The sequence below is a fragment of the Electrona antarctica genome, assembly GCF_951216825.1.
Source record: "Electrona antarctica genome assembly, chromosome: 15".
In the NCBI taxonomy this organism is placed as follows: Eukaryota; Metazoa; Chordata; class Actinopteri; order Myctophiformes; family Myctophidae; genus Electrona; species Electrona antarctica.
This window is the reverse complement of record NC_136796.1, coordinates 22,422,348-22,439,296: the sequence shown is the minus strand read 5'-3', so window position 1 is coordinate 22,439,296 and position 16,949 is coordinate 22,422,348. Positions and strand designations below refer to the sequence as shown.

Genomic DNA, 16,949 nt, shown 5'->3' with positions numbered 1-16,949 from the left:
TCGTTTACCTGTATCTCTCCTATGGTATCAACAGCAATACAGCAAAATCTTATCCAATGATAACAAAATGTAATGTTGTTCTGGGTCCGCAAGGCTAATTCTCATCAAATGGTGTTCTGTGGCTCAAATGGCGAATAAATAACATGTAACAGGATGAACTGGTTAACAGCATTACATATTCTGTGGTGGTGGCAAGGGATGATGAGATGCAAAACTGCGAGTCAGCAAGGAGTTAAACTAGACACTGACTTTGCAGTCCTGATACACTGCACAGACAGGGAGGAGGGGGGAGAGAGAGAGAGAGAGAGAGAGAGATTGCTAGAAGGGGAGTGTTCTTTTTGCATGTTTTGAAATATCCCTGCTCTCTCTCTCTCGCTCTCTTGCCTGTGTCTCTGTGTCTCTCTCCCTCCCTCGCTCACACGATCGAGCCATGTGCAGGAGCGACATCACGTGCCGCTGCAGAGAGCTATGGAGCGAGGAGAACAGAGAGGGGAGGGGCGGGGGGCAGAGAGAGAGAGAGAGAGAGAGTTAAGGGGAGGAGTGAGTTTCTGAAGAGAGGAGGGGAGGAAGCGAGAGGAAACGTTGAAGATTAGCAAAGCGTGTATCGTTGCTGTCGGGCAGAAACCTCTTATCTCTGTATTTTAACTTTTGGTGGGCTTTTATTCTTCGTAAATTAACGCCCCACTTGAGCATACCACTAGTTTTGTACGTATGAGGTCTCCACCGAGACCGAGACGATATGAACAGCGTGGGGGGGAGGGAGAGAGAGAGAGAGAAGAGAGAGAGAGAGAGAGAGAGCTGTAGATAGAAACCCACCGTTTCTCATTGCCTGGTCTGGGTCACCACCAGGGGTCCAAAATGGACGCTTACGGATCTGTGAATCTGTGAGTGTAAAAATGTAATTGCTGTAATAATAATAATTAAAAAAAATCGGTGTTCATTTAACTTTAACCCATTAGAATATTCTGTGTAAGTATTAAGTTTTAATTTTCTGTTTTCTGTTATTGTGGGGTAAAGAAAAAATTGCCGACGACTGACCACGAACGTGTTGTGAGCTTGTCGATCTACTACTTTCTGCAAAAGCTTTCCCCACAATACGGATGCTGGGGTTGAAGTGGTTAACACGTGGAGAGAGAGGGGGGCTAGTCTCTGTTAGATTAATAAAATGAGGAGGGAAAAAGAGAGCGAGAGTTAGCAGATCATGACGGAGATGGGAAAGAGAGAGATAGAAGCAGAGAGAGAGAGAGAGAGAGAGAGAGGGGGATAACGGAAGCAGAGAAGGAAGAGTTGAGAGAGAGAAAAGAGAAACAATAAATAACCAGATAGGTTGGGGGAGGGGGGTAAACAAATAGAGAGAGAGAGAGAGAGAGAGAGAGAGAGAGAGAGAGACACCCTGTAATGGTGGGAGCGCTGACCTCTCTCCCTCCCCATCCATCCATCCACCCACAGTGGTGGAAAGTAACTAAGTATATTTACTTAGTAGTATTTCCTTTTTCTGTTTATTTACTACATCTCAGAGGCAAATATTCTTTACTCTTTATGCAATTACAGTTATTTGACATATTTACTTTGCAGATTTAGATTATTATTACAGAAACATCCAGTGAGCACACTACTATATATGCCAGCTATTCAAAACGCCACTGCTTATTGTCGCTGTCGGGTGAAAACCTCAGAATTCTAAAAGTTTCGAGCTTGCTTGAAAAAGTAGCAGATTACTTTTGAGGCTTTTGTGGCGCTGTTGTATGATCAAGTAGGTGTTCATTTATGAAAAAACACAATGTTTGAATATGGAGATAAGAGGTTTCTGCCCCACGTGTGTCTTACTACAGTATGTGTGTGCAGTGCACGTGTGCTGCAGAGGAGCGTGCTCAGCGGTAGCCAGGCCGCGATTACCGGCTTGTTTGCACTAAAAGAGTGGAAGATGGATGTGCCCCCTTCACGGAGGGACGGAAAAGGGTTTGATATCGTTGCTGTTTTCCCCTTTAATTAATGGCAAATGCCCTACTGACTAAAGTAGCACTGCGACGTGGTGTGAGCTTGCAGATCTGCTATTTTTCTTGCTTTTTTTTGTTTAAAGTGGTAAAGTTGTTTTTTTGTTTAGTTTTTTGGACATACAGGGTTTCCACCCGACAAGGACGAGGGAGGCCTCCCTCCCTCGATCCTCCTCCTGCTCCCTCGGACCTCCCATGTGTTTACCCACCCTGTGTTTACGTTGAAGGTAGAGAGAGAGGGGAGTGCCTGTGTGTGTTTTTTTATGTAACACTGTTCCTATACAGTATATCACATTCCTTTTCCCCCCGACACACAAAACACAAACAGCTGCCCCGTGGCACTTAAACATCCTCTGAGGCCAATTCATTTTCCTTGTCAGACACTCCCTCCCTGTGTACAGTAAGAAGAAGGCCATTGGTGTAATGTAAACGCTGCTGCAGCAGGTGTGGCTGGCAATCTGATGGTGTCTCGTTCTGAAAGCCTGTATGGCTATTGTGTCAATGCTGGGGGCCAAACTGTATCTAGCCTACCTACTGCCACTGCATTACTGATCGCTACAGTTGTAATGCCTACCTGACATTCAAATAAGGGACACCTGGGACCTTATTTCCCAGCATGTCATTGGTTAATTCCCCAAAATAACAAACCTATTTAAATCAGTTCAATAAGGGACACTTCTTTTAGTTTCCAAAATAAGGGACGATTCTGTATTTAAAGGGACTGTTGGCAACCCCCCCGGGCTAGCACTGCTAGTCATATATCAGTACAACTGCTACCGTTATGGCTAGCACTGATAATCCTGTACATGTGCTATTATTACAACTGCTACCATTACGGCTAGAACTGCACTGCTACCATTACCGTTAACTGCACTTCTAGTGCTGTTGCTATAACTGCTACCATTACGGCTAGTGCTGTCAATATTAGTACACCTGCTGCTACCTTTACTGCTAGCACTGCTAGTGCTGTCACTTTTAGTAGAGTACAATTGCTATTACCGCTAGCACCGCTAGTACAACTGCTACCATTACTGCTAGCACTGTTAGTACCGATGCCGGACCGGCAGTTGCAAAGAGGGGGAGGACCTCCCTGTAGCTCTAGCCAAATATACATCTTGATTTGGGGGTGCTTGACATGAAAAACTACGTTTGAGAACCGCTATAATAGAGCACAGGAGTAAAGAATGTTCTATGGTTCTGTCATTAATTTATAGCATTCAGTTGATTTATGTATATGGATGATGTATTAAATATATAATGAGGCATTTTCCTGCCCCCCGGCAGCAGCATAGACAGTGGCTGTCTGCAGGTATATTTGTAACAGATACAGTAGAAAAATATATGTGTGCAACAGGTATTACACTATTATGGTATTACATAAGAAGGGAATGGAATTCTATCCATTATTATTATTATTATTCACTCAAGTGCAAAAGTAAAGTATCTCTTCTGCTACAAGGATTCGAAATACAATCACAGTCATTAATCACTTCAGGCTTTCTACTCCTATTATGCCGTTAAGGTATTATCTTTAATGCTGAACTTTATTAGATAACTTTATAGGGACATTTACTTTACTAAGCTCCTTGCCTACAGCATATACAGCAGAGGGCACCAAAACTAAAACACCAGCTGTATCATCACATTACTGTTTGCCATTGTTGCACAAGAATGGTGTAGAATTACAGGGGAATGTAAAGAGAGATAGAATAGCATAGGAACTATCGCATGGAAGATGAAATGTAATCTGGGAGAGAATTGACTGAAATACATAAAATAGACCACCTGTTATATCTACAGTATCTATCTATCTACACATTCATGGAATCTCTTGTCCGTTTGTGTGTCTGTCTGACTGACCTGTCCCGGGGGATATAATTCAGGCACCGTCCGTTGCTCACACCAACTGGCATCAGACTTGGCGAGTGGCATTTTGGTCGGACTTGGACCAATGATTTCAGTTTCAGAGAAAAAAGGGGGAAGACACAAATATCTGTGCCTGATTGGTTGAACTGTGTGTGCCGCTTCACCAGTATAAGTGGCAGCTTGTACAATAGAACTCATTTTGCGTATGCTTATGCTCATCTATGTCATTAACACGTTTTGGAACTTTTATTTGGATAGTGCAGTGACGGGAAACGGGAAGAGAGACGGAGAGTGACACGCAGCTCAGGAATCGAACCCGGGGCTCGCTGTCGGACTGCATTAGAGCCTATATATGTGGTATCTGGTATGAGTCTTACCACTAGACCAGTGCTTCTCAAAGTGGGGTCCAGGGACCCTCTGGGGTTCCTTGAGGGGGTTCAAAATGGACCCTTTACATGTATGTAACTCTGAGAGTGTACACAATGGACCATTTCTACACTCTGAGTTATGGGGGTCATTGGAATTAAAATAGTTGGAGAACCACTGCACTAGGCCATTAGCACCCCAAACATTATCCGTCAGCATCCGTCCCTTTATTATTTGTTTCCTACATTTTGTTTTTAATTAGGGGTCAAGCCCAAAGGGCTTCTGTGAAAATTCTGCCATTCTAGCAGTTTTGGCAGTTCTGTGCTATCGTTCTTCACGAAATTCGGCAATATATGGTAGAAGGCCTTGTGAATCCCTCAGAACTGAAGATCACACTCATTCGTCAAAAAACCTCTGACCTTTAGATCTCCCGATGAGTAAATTGTTATGATTTGCTCGATCCACTTTTCGGCCTTTTTTGGCCACGTCAAAGAAATGGCATTTCCATACATGCGAATGGAGTCTGACTCTGGTTACACACACAAAGCTTTTTTATAGCTGCTTTTTTTTTATAGCTATGAAAAACATTCCCAAAACAAATCTACATTTTTCATGAATTAAAAACAAATTCAAAGATTTAGACCACTTATGACGTAAATCGTTTGCAGACTTTATTTTTGTTTAGGGCACCCCTCACTTCACACGAGTGTGATTTGTGTGTGTGTGTGTGTGTGTGTGTGTGTGTGTGTGTGTGTGTGTGTGTGTGTGTGTGTGTGTGTGTGTGTGTGTGTGTGTGTGTGTGTGTGTGTGTGTGTGTGTGTGTGTGTGTGTGTGTGTGTGTGTGTGTGTGTGAGAGAGAGAGAGTGTGTATTATTGGTTGTAAATCTTTGTTTCCTTCCATATAGTGTGGGCTAATTGGCCAGTCATGAGAATAGTAACAGAGGAAACGTGGGTGTGTGCCGCTATAGGGCCGTTGCACTCATTCCTGGGAGGGAGAGAGAGAGAGAGAGAGAGAGAGGTTAAAATCCTCAGGCTGAACAGCTGGACACAGCAGCTTATAGCCTGGACAGAACACCACATCTGGGAGGATGACGACAGTAGCTACGTACATTTATTTGAGTACTGTACTTACTACTTACGGACATTTTCGAGTGTTTCTGATGACTTTCACTCCGCCAAATTTGATAATATAAATATTGTACTTTTGACTCCACTACATTTCTAGGAAGGGACTCTTGTTACTGAAACTTGATTTGGGCACAAAACTAACCGCTTAAGCCCTATTTTGAGTATTTTCAAATAAAGAGCTTGTACATCTGCTATTTTTGAACATTTCAGAAAATGTCTGTCCCTGAACATTTCTGAACATATACTTTGTAATTTGTACTTTTGAATGCTTGAGTATGTACTTGAGTATATACTTTGTCCTCCACTGAATGTTTATGTGGGTGGGTGGTGGTGGGAAGCTAGAGGACTATAGGCTCTAGGGGGACAATATGGGCTTTATTTACATACTATACAGTAGAGGCCAACGCCATGGGGTTGGTGTACTGCCCTCCTAAAACAAACAACATCTCAGGCTGATGTGTTGCTATTGATGTTTGCCCGGCATCCCAGCTACTTAGTTCGTAGCACTGTAATTGTTTTCCTTGCACTCTACTGACCATTTACTATAATGACCATTTAACTGACCAGGGTTCATGCCATATTTTACTGTGATCTTGCACTTCATATTAGAGTGTGGTACGTCTATGAGAGTGTGGAATATTGAGAGTGTGGTGAATGTTACATTGTAAATAGTTGACCAGGCAGCCTCGGCCGTTCCGTCTGGCAGCTGTGAGCCAGGCTGATCCAGGATAAACCTGCTCAGAAGGCCTGGCTCCAATAACAACCATTTTGGGCAAAACGTTGAAACGGATCCAAGAACATGGCTCCTGCTGCCACTGATGTAAACAGCCCCCAGGCAGGCGGAGCGGAGCGCTCACTCTTCACTCGCCTTAATTTCCCCCCTCTCTCTCTCTCTCTCTCTCTCTCTCTCTCTCTCTCTCTCTCTCTCTCGGAGAGCAGATGGATGACCGCTTTTATCTCTCCCATTTGTGCTCCTCTTTCACTTTCTCTCTTTATTTATCTGTCTCTCTCTCTGCCTCTCTCTCTCTCTCTCTCTCTGCCTCTCTCTCTCTCTCTCTCTCTCTCTCTCTCTGCCTCTCTCTCTGCCTCTCTCTCTGCCTCTCTCTCTCTCTCTCTCTCTCTCTCTCTCTCTCTCTCTCTCTCTCTCTCTCTCTCTCTCTCTCTCGAGTCACTGTTATTAATTTAGGTAAGATTAACGTCCGTCTGGATTTCTGTTTGTCTGTCTGTCTGTTGCTTTCTGTATTTCTGTCTGTGTCTGTCTGTTTCACTCTTTCACTTTATCATTCTCTCTCTCTCTCTCTCTCTCTCTCTCTCTCTCTCTCTCTCTCTCTCTCTCTCTCTCTCTCTCTGTCTGTGTGACATCTTCATCCTCCTCTCAACAGTCCACATTAAAGTCTAGTCTTAGTTTTATTTTGTTTTACGTACCGTTCTTTAACAACAGGATGTTATATTTCCAGGCCCTCCATGCCCTCTGATCCCAGTGGCACGCACGCACGCACGCACGCACGCACGCACGCGCACACACACACACAGAGCTCATAATTCACTTTTTTTAAACTGGCTGTATTGAGACAGCCAGCAGGAAAGCTGAGAGGGAGGCAGGATTAATATAGCTAGAATTAGTCATAGTAGTAGTACAGTAGTAGTTGCTGCAATGTTAACCATTTGAGACCCATACAAAAATTGCAGAAATAGCATGGTCTACAGTTACACAATGCATCGCCATGCGATGTGTGTTATAGGCCTATTTGCTATTTTGGAGGAAAATATATATTTTTTGCATTTGGAAACATTTCGCCTATAATGCCTTTCCCAAAATGGGGATGCCTAGGGCTGTCACAATTTTGAAATGTAATTAAAAGAATTGTGATTTAATTGTCGCTGACCATTGGAACATTCTGAATAAAAATTACATTTCGGTTTGGCTTTTAGGCTTCGTAAACAAAAGGTGCACAGGACAGATATGACAAATTACTTAGATAATTTCATTCTTTATATAAATGAATAATGGAAATAGCTCAATATGTGTCACAATGTGACGTGATTTGAGTTTAGTTCTGCAATTTCCACTATTTTTGAAAATGTTTGTGATTAACATTTGTCAACGTGGAAGCGATTATGACGATCTCAGATAATTGCGACTATGTAATCATAGTGACAGGCCTATAGGGATGCCAAGTTCGAAGAGCCTAATTACAGTTGTTGCGTTTACTTAAGTAGAAGTATCAATACTGCAATGTAGTACTCTGTTACAAGTAAAAGTCTGCTATTCAAAATTTACTTGAGTAAAAGTACAAAAGTGTTGGTATCAAAATGTAAATAAATTAGCAAAAGTAGAAAGTAGGCTACTCATTCTGCGCAATGTCCCATTTCACAAGGTTCACATGTTATGTATACAATTATTTTCTGGCCCTTGCATAACAGCTAGTATTGGTGGGCTGTGCCGACAGCGTACTATGTAGGGGCGACTGTGGCTCAGGAGGTAGAGCAGGTCGTCCAATGATCCATGGGTCGGCGGTTCGAATCCCGGCTCCTCCTGTCTACATGTCGAAGTGTCCTTGGGCAAGACACTGAACCCCAAATTGCTCCCGAGTGCTGGTTGGTACCTTGCATGGCTTCCGCCGCAATCTGTGTATCAATGTGTGAATGTAATGCACAATCTATGTAAAGCGCCTTGGATAAAGGCGCTATATAAATGCACCATTTACCATTTGTCACAATTACACATTTAAGTTGATCATTCATTGTCACACAAATTATGGCGATTATTTATTTTTTCCATTGAACATATATTGGAACCTACCATATGAATAGGAATTACATTTGTGTTTGCCTTTATACTCCATAATAAAATGTATGAACATTTTTCAACATTATTATAACGATTTATATTAATTGCGATTATCTCAAATACTTAGGATTTGGCGATTATGTAATAATTGTGACAGGCCTATCTATGTATGAATGCGCCATCATATCCAATGGGGCTTATCTGAGTCACTATTGAAATGTGGTTAGCATGGATAAGCGTGCAATGGTTGAGTTATGACGTACAGCTCAGAGTTAATGTTGCGATCCTTAATCCGGGGCGTAGATGAATTCCTGGAAAAGAGTCAAATGAGGTGAATATTGAATGCATTCGTTGCCACGCAAGGGGCAATCATGTCAGACGACCAGTGTTGTCAAGTAACTTAAGTAATATATTACTTTCAGTAATATTATTACTTTTTTCCAGTAATATGTAACTTAACTAGTTACTTTCACATTTTGAGTAATAATATTACATTAACTTTTTCCCAAAAGTAATATTATTACTATTTTCACGAGCCTTGGTGGAACTGTGGGTTTGAGTGTTTATTTATAATGGTAAACGGGTGCAGAAGGGCGGGCCTTAAACCGTCCGGAACACGGAACAACAACCTAAACTAGTGTGTGTAACTCGTTAGACTGCACTGTTAGAGAGAAGAGACGTAAACAAACTAACCATGGAGGAGGTGGAGGAGACAGAGACACCGGCACAACAAAGCGTTATAACATTCAATACTTGGAAGAAGCTATATTCCACGTCGAAAAAATCTACTTCAAATATGTGTACAAATGGACCCATCATCATAACACTGCAGACGACAGGCGGGGAATACATGCCCACTTGTTTGCCCACAGTGTGATTAAAACAAAAGAAAAACAAACAAACAAACAAAATGTGATGGAACCGATTCCAGTTCCTCAATGTTGGACCTCTGATACCTCCCACCAACCCTACCCAGGATTTGGCTGAGCGGACAGACAGATTGACAACTGGATGGAGGCTGGAAGGATTAGTCCATAAATAACAACATGTCTGTCTTGCATGTCCAAAAGCTCCTCTTACCTCTGTCTGTCTGTCTGTCTGTCTGTCTGTCTGTCTGTCTGTCTGTCTGTCTGTCTGTCTGTCTGTCTGTCTGTCTGTCTGTCTGTCTGTCTGTCTGTCTGTCTGTCTGCCTGCCTGCCTGTCTGTCTGTCTGTCTGTCTGTCAGGCATGTCATTATAGGCGAAGAACAGTAATTGTTAAGATATTGCCTAACATTTCTCAGAAATGTGCCGATCTACAAGCTCACTGTGTGTCGCGACAATCTGCAAGCAGCCTGTAGAACGGCTGTTTACAGTGAAGATGTTTATAATGTCCAGCAAAAACAGAAAAGAGCCCTGAGGGACGTATTGGATTGTTTACAGTGGAGGGAAAAGTAATCACATTTAAGTAAAAGTTTCAATACTGCAATGTAGAAAAGTACGGAATCCAAGATTTAGATCAGCTTGTAGATACATTTTCAAATGGCCAAAAAGTTTATACGACTGAAGTGGTTAATGTATGTTTTTTAATAATAAAATAATACAAAAATCTACAAAGTAACTAGTACGTTTTCAAATAAATGTAGTGGAGTCAAAGTGAAATCTTTGGATCCGAGATGTAGTGGAGTAGAAGTAAAAGTATTGTAAATACTCAAGTAAAGTACGAATACTTGGTAAATGGTGCATTTATATAAAGCGCTTTTATCCAAATCGCTTTACATAGATGCATTACATTCACCCATTCACACACACGTTCATACACAGATGGCAGAGGAAACCATGCAAGGCACCAACCTGCACATCAGGAGCAATTAGGGGTTCAGAGTCTTGCTCAAGGACACTTCGACACTAAAGGTCCCTGCACAGTGCACATTGCTGCGTTTTGGGGATTTTTAGCAGCGTTCTTCCGCCAGTTTTCCGAAAAACTTGTCCAGTCGGCAAGGACCTTAACTCTGGGGAAGCCCGGGATCGAACTAGGAACCTCGTGGGTTCCCATCTGGCTGATCAACTGAGCCACTGCCGCCCCTATACTACAGTACAGTACTTAAGTAAATGTACTTAGCTACTTTCCACTACTGAACGAGATTACTGGCAGCAGTCAAATAGCCCCTGGGTGCAGGCCTGGACATGATGACTGGCATTTCATCTGGTTGCACATTATTGTTGTTTGACCTCTCTCTGTGAGCTGTCATCATCTTGCATGTTCAGCTTTTTTCTTCAATACAATTAAATTAAATAGGTTGGGAATCACTGCTCTATGTACTTGTGAGCACTGTGGCCTGCCTGATGTAATGTCTCTGCTTCTGCACTGCCACCCGGTGGTCGACAAGCAGTACTGCACACAATAGCAAGCCTTCTCAAATACAGCCATGAACTGATGTTTGATAGAGCAGTGTTTGCCAAACAGTGGGTCGGGACCCATTCTTGGGTCGTGAACTCATTTATTACGGGTCAAAAAGATATTTATATAGATATTTAGTTTTTAGAATTATTGTTGTTTTCAAAAGAATTACAGAAGAAAATCTATTAAAACAAAACAAACTTATTTTTTTGCCGTATATATCCGCCACTAGAGGATGCTAACGGATCTTATAAGTCACGTCCGTATAAATAGTACGGACCCCAACGTATACTCTGTGTAAATAATGGTTGAGCCCCACGGCATCTTTTAACATTGGTCAGGTTGCTATGGCAAAGCCCCACCGCTCCATCTATGGGACGGAAAATATAATCACCGTTTTTGTCATTGTCAATAGTTTTCATTTAGTTTTTGTCACATTTTAGTCACCTGAAATGTTTTAGTGTTTAGGCTAGTTTTAGTCGACTAAATCTACAGTTGATTTAGTCGACTAAAATGTATTTGTGGGCCTTGATGACTGATTTGACACTTGCTGAAAATAGCCGATCTACAAGCTCACAACACGTCGCAGCATGACACGTTGTGAGCTTGTAGATCTGCTATTTTCAGCATGCAACCACGTGTAAAATGACTTGTACTGGATCTCTTGTCCACTAGCCCCAACATTTTAGTTTAGTTTTTATTTGTTGACGAAATTGTCAGTATATTTAGTCTTAGTTTTAGTCACCATAGCTTAGTTTTCATTTTGTTTCCATTTAGTTTTCGTCAGTGAAAAAAAGGTCGACGAACATTTTTTAGTCGACAAAATCAACACTGGTACCGCGTCGCTCCCGCCATGTAAACGCTTCTGACGAAAGGGAAACAGTGTGTGCTTGTGCCAATGATACTAAAGTGTGTGTAGTGAGTGTGTGTGGGGGCGGGCAAACACCGACTCTTAAAGTGAACGCTTATGGTGGCATTGGGAACTTCATAAATGCTAACTGCTAGCCAGCAATACAATAATTAAGATTAAGACACAGTGAAAATAGAAGATCTACAAGCACACAACACGTCACTCACAACGCAACATGTTTTGAGCTTGTATATCGGCAATATGTTTGCCACACGACACCAGCGACGATGAAATCTAATAGGGCTTAAATGGTTGTAAAGCAGACAGAGAGACACACAGTGTGAGAAGGATTCTGACCCCGGCCAGCAGGGGGGCAAAATCCCACCATAGAGAAGGTCCTTTTTATTTTTATTTTTTTTCTTTCCTTTAAAAGAAAAAATGAAATCTTCAGACAAAGAACCATTATGGGAAAACATAAGCTTTGCGGCTGGCTGTTTAAATCCCCTCCCCAACAGAACCGGGCTGGGGAAGTTTGTTAAGCACACAGCGAAAATGAACTCCTAACACTTTGACCCCCACAACCCACCCCCCTAACCACTTAAACCCTAGCTTCTGGTCCACAGTGTTGGAAGGGGAACTCCTTCTAACGCTATGGACCAGAGCTACTTCAACCCCAGCCTCCGTATTCAGCTTTTGTCTGTCTGTCAGGCCAGTCCTATAGTCTCTCCAGTGAGTGACCATGATGTGCCAGATGGACAGTAATCTGCACATAATGACTCACCCACACAACATAAACCAAGTGACAGGGTGTTCATCACAACGGATTCTGTAATCTGTACATGCTGTGAAGATGATGATGGTGTTCATCATCTCTACATCTGCACACGCTGTTAAAGATGTTCACTTCACTTCTCCTGGGAAGGTAGCGCTACTGAACACATAGCCTATCTACAAGCTCTCAATGCGTCGGGATATCTAGTTGTCAAACTAGCAATATGTTCAGAAGCATCTTTCATAATAGACAATAGATAATAGATATTTCATATAATAGCAAAGTTTAAGCCTCAATCAGTTTTTTTTCACCTGGTTGGAGAACAGAAGGAACTATATTACTAAAACATCATCATTTTACATAGGAATCAGCGCTAGTGTGGGTTGGGGGCTCCTTTTCACACTGTTTCACAAATTGCACAAACAGTTGATGCAAGCTCTGAAAGACGCGTCGACAGGTTTTGACACGTCGTTTGACAACGCCGAGCGGACACAATGCGAGCATCAGATGCGATGCTCGCATTGTGTCCGTCAGGGACTTTATGGGTCTGGAACTCTCAGTTAAATTAAGACTGAGGATTTTACTATTTAGATTAATGCGGTCCCAGAGACTTAAACACGATATGAAATGGGGGGGGGGGGGGGGGAGGGGGGTCTGTGTGGACTGTGTGGACTGATGCGTAATTGCGTATATCAAGACGGGGGTTGAGAATCACTGCGTCATTCTGTCTCTCATTCTAGCTTGTGTGTGTGTGTGTGTGTGTGTGTGTGTGTGTGTGTGTGTGTGTGTGTGTGTGTGTGTGTGTGTGTGTGTGTGTGTGTGTGTGTGTGTGTGTGTGTGTGTGTGTGTGTGTGTGTGTGTGTGTGTGTGTGTGTGTGTGTGTGTGTGTGTGTGCGAAAAGCTAAGAGATTTTTGTGTGTGGGAGGGGAGTGTATACACAAAGTGTGTGGGCATGTGTAAGTGCGTTGTGTCTCTCTGACTGTGTGTGTGTGTGTGTGTGTGTGTGTGTGTGTGTGTGTGTGTGTGTGTGTGTGTGTGTGTGTGTGTGTGTGGGAGGGGAGTGTGTGGACATTGGTGATATTTCTGTCTACTGTGTTTCTGAGAGCTTTCAGTAAAGAACAGCTCCGTCTGTCTGTCTGTCTCTTGTGCTCCCTCTCTCTTGACCTCTATTTCCGACATGATTACCAGTAATATTACTTCCATGTCAAAAAAACAATTTTAAACACAAACCGCTAATCCTCTCTCTCTCCCCCCATGCTGTGTCTCTCCTGCAGGCGGTCAGGTGGTGTCTCAGGACGCTTCCCCCCCCCCTTCCCCATCCCCGTCCACTTCCTCCGACGACTCCTCCTCCTCGGCCCCCTGCACTCCCCTTCCGGGACCCCCGGGAGGAGGACCCCCTCCTCCTCCCCCTCTGCCCCCGGTGGCCAACGGCAGCGGCACTGACGTCATGGTGAACTTTGACCCGGACCCCGCGGACGTGGCACTGTCCAGCGTGCCGGGCCAGGAGGCCTTCGACCCGCGGCGCCACCGCTTCAGCGACGACGAGCTCAAACCTCAGCCCATGATCAAGAAAGCCCGCAAGATGCTGGTGCCCGACAACGCCAAGGTAGAGTACTACATCTCCCACAATCCATTGTGTTTTTGTGGTACCAGAAGTGTACTACATCTCCCACAGTCCATTTTTGTGGTACCAGAAGTGTGCTACATCTCCCACACTCTATTGTTGTGGTACCAGAAGTGTACTACATCTCCCCCAGTCCATTGTTGTGGTATCATTCTGTTTTTGCCCTTAATGAATGTGGGCGTTATGTAAAAAAAATCTAATCATGTGGATCGTGATCCTACTCCAATTTAGAAATCCTCTGTTACAAGTAAATGTCCTGTCAAAATATATTTAAAGTGCTATGTGTTGTGAGGTGGGTCCCAGGGGGTCTCCAACACTATTTTGTATTTTGGACCATTTTTGTTCTAGGCTACTAAATATTACAAACTTCCAGTGATATTTTTGGCTGGAGAAAGAGATCAGCCACCCAGTCCACTGCAGCACAAAGAGAACCTGCGTTCACGTGCTCTCTACCGCGAGCGACGTGTACTTTATCGCTAGGCCCATCACGTTCACCCGTTTTCATAAATCACGTGCGCCTGCTGTACGCGAAAAGTGACCTTGACATTCAAGCCGTCGGAAGATGAAAGCCAACGGTCGGAGAGCTGACTGTGCTTTGATAAATGTGAGTTTTGCAGTCCTTGGGGGTTGCTGCTCAGAGCGCTCACCTCATTAACGTTGATCAGGCGATGTAGAGGCTGATTGTTGACTCAGCAACACTTCCTGCCACCTGACACACTGTGTACCAGAGTTACAACACTTGATTCAACTAATCCCTTTAACACATTGACTGCCAGGTATTAATTAATTATTCCGTCACCGCCAGTGTTTTTACCTTATTTTGTCGACCCACAGGATCCACAATGTGTCCAGGATATAAACAGGACGTCAATCATGATGCATATGAATTATGAATATTCATAATTTTTATCACCTCTTCTTCTGAAATCACAAAACCTTTTCTCTCCTCCTCTCTCTGTCCCTCTGTCCTTATCCACCTCCCCTCCCCCCAACACACACACACACACACGATATGATAACCCCCCCCCCCCCCCCTTATCCGACCTCCTCCTGATCTTCTCCCGCCAATAGGACGACAAGTACTGGAGCCGACGCTACAAGAACAATGAGGCGGCCAAGAGATCGCGTGATGCCCGGCGCCTCAAGGAGAACCAGATCTCGGTGCGGGCTGCCTTCCTGGAGCGCGAGAACGCCGCGCTGCGGCAGGAAGTGGCCGACATGCGCAAGGAGCTGGGTCGCTGCCGCAACATTCTCAACAAGTACGAGAGCCGACATGGAGACTTGTGAGGAGAGAGAGGAGGAGAAGACCACCGACCAACAGACCACCCCCATCCGCTCGCCTTCTCCCAACCTACTTAGAGACTTAAGAGGCCCCTACATGCTCCCATTTTAGCCATCCGCCCACACGCCTCGGTGGGTGGAATACTACAACACGACGTCACTGAGCCGTGATGCTAAGCGGTGAGGTGGTCACCTCAGCACACCTATAGCTGTTTTTAACTCTCCAGCCACCCACCTCACCGGAAACCAGAGGGTCGGCCCTCAAAGAGTAGGATGATGGTGTCTCATCAATGAGGAACTTTAGGTGGATATGTTGTAGAAAGGAAGGGTGGGTGGATGGCTAAAATTAGAACATGTAGGGGCTCGAGGAGAGGAGATGGTGGGCGGAAGAGGAGAGAGAGAGAACGACCCTCCCCTCTCCCGACTTGGGGTGCAACAGTTATTTGAACTAATCAAAGAAGAAAGTTAATAACATTATTGATTAATAATCTATCCTTATTTTTGGGCTATGCCATTATAGACAAAAGGTCTATAAAAACAAAAGTCAAAAGATCTTAGGAAAATATAGAGAAAACATCGGCTGCCTAATTCACTACTTTTGCCACGACTCACCGTTGCGCGGCAAAGTATACAATAATTCTTAACCCAATCTTTTTATTATTCGATTCATTAAAAAAGTAATCGATAGATTAATGAGTAAATGTTTGATAGATGCAGCCCTACTCCCAACCTATGAAAGGAGTCAGACTTGTGTGGGAGGGGAGGGGAGGTGGAGGGCGGTGGCGGGTGTCAGGCAATCCAAAACAACGGCAGCACTTTAGTTGAAGGGGTTGAGGTGTGGTGTGTTGGGCGGACGGGTGGGGTAAGGCGCCAACGCAGAGTAAGCTTTGGCGTGACAAGCCGAGTGCAAGCGCCTCTCCATTCACGGTTCACGTACTGTATGCGTGTGTGTGTGTGTTCTCAAAGTGTGCGTTGTTTTGTCTGTATGCATGTGTGTGTGTCCTCACAGGTGGTGTGGCGGCACAAAGTGAAAGCGCAGCAACAGCAGCGTTATTTTGGGGGGATTCAATCACCTTTTGGGGGGATTTAGTTTGTTTGTTTGTTTGAGCCCCAGAATCCACTACGCCCTGTGGTTGTTGCTGCCTTTACACTCTGACCTGGTTACATACTTATTTCGGCAGCTTACTTACGTCACCCCACTGGTGCTGAGGTGGCTTGCGCCCGGTGAGAGGGGGGGCTTGTGAAGGGTTTTGCATAGGTAGTGTGCCCCCTCCCCCCCGCCCTGACTCCCAAAACCCCCGCCTTACCTCCACCTAGGTTACCTCTGTGTGTTCAGCCGATTCAAACAGGGTGTTGAATTCACACTATGCCAGTGAAATCACGCTTACTAAAAAAAGCTTCAAAGTATGGGTGCAACGGTTAATCGAACTAATCGATGTAATCAATTATAAAGATGATGATCTACAACAAGTACAGCACTGTTTGACAAATTAAATAACACAATTGGTTAAGCAATGTGTTGATATATTTAATGTATATATGTTTTTAAAATAATCTATCAAATTGATTATTCGATTAAGCGAAAAAGTAATTGAGATAATAATCGCTAAGAAAGTAATCGATAGTTGCAGCCCTACTTCAAAGAAAAGGAGACAAGCCAGAAGATGAGAGAGACAGACCTAGAGAGAGAGCTGGAGAGATGTGTAATTGTTTTTCTACATAATAGGACAAATGAAATACAAAAGCATGTATATTTTTGAACTGAACAAGGCAGCGAAGGAAGGAAGGCACGATGATGGAAAGTGAGAGGACAAGCGATAGCCATGAACCAAAACTGTCAGAGATTTCTTTGATCGATTCTGACATTATTTTGTCAGTCTTGGACACTTCCCCAAATA

At 43.8% G+C, this 16,949-nt stretch overlaps 1 protein-coding gene across 2 annotated transcripts in view; it reads left to right on the top strand.

Moving 5' to 3' along the window:
• Positions 1–15,804, top strand: part of dbpa (D site albumin promoter binding protein a) — a 34,180-nt gene extending 18,376 nt beyond the window's left edge. For both annotated transcript variants that reach the window (XM_079522346.1, XM_079522345.1), the window contains 2 exons: positions 13,421–13,752; positions 14,842–15,804. In XM_079522346.1, coding sequence (XP_079378472.1) covers positions 13,421–13,752; positions 14,842–15,057 — 548 coding nt within the window. In that variant the 3' untranslated portion in view covers positions 15,058–15,804. The remainder of the gene's footprint in view (positions 1–13,420; positions 13,753–14,841) is intronic.
• Positions 15,805–16,949: the final 1,145 nt, after the last annotated feature.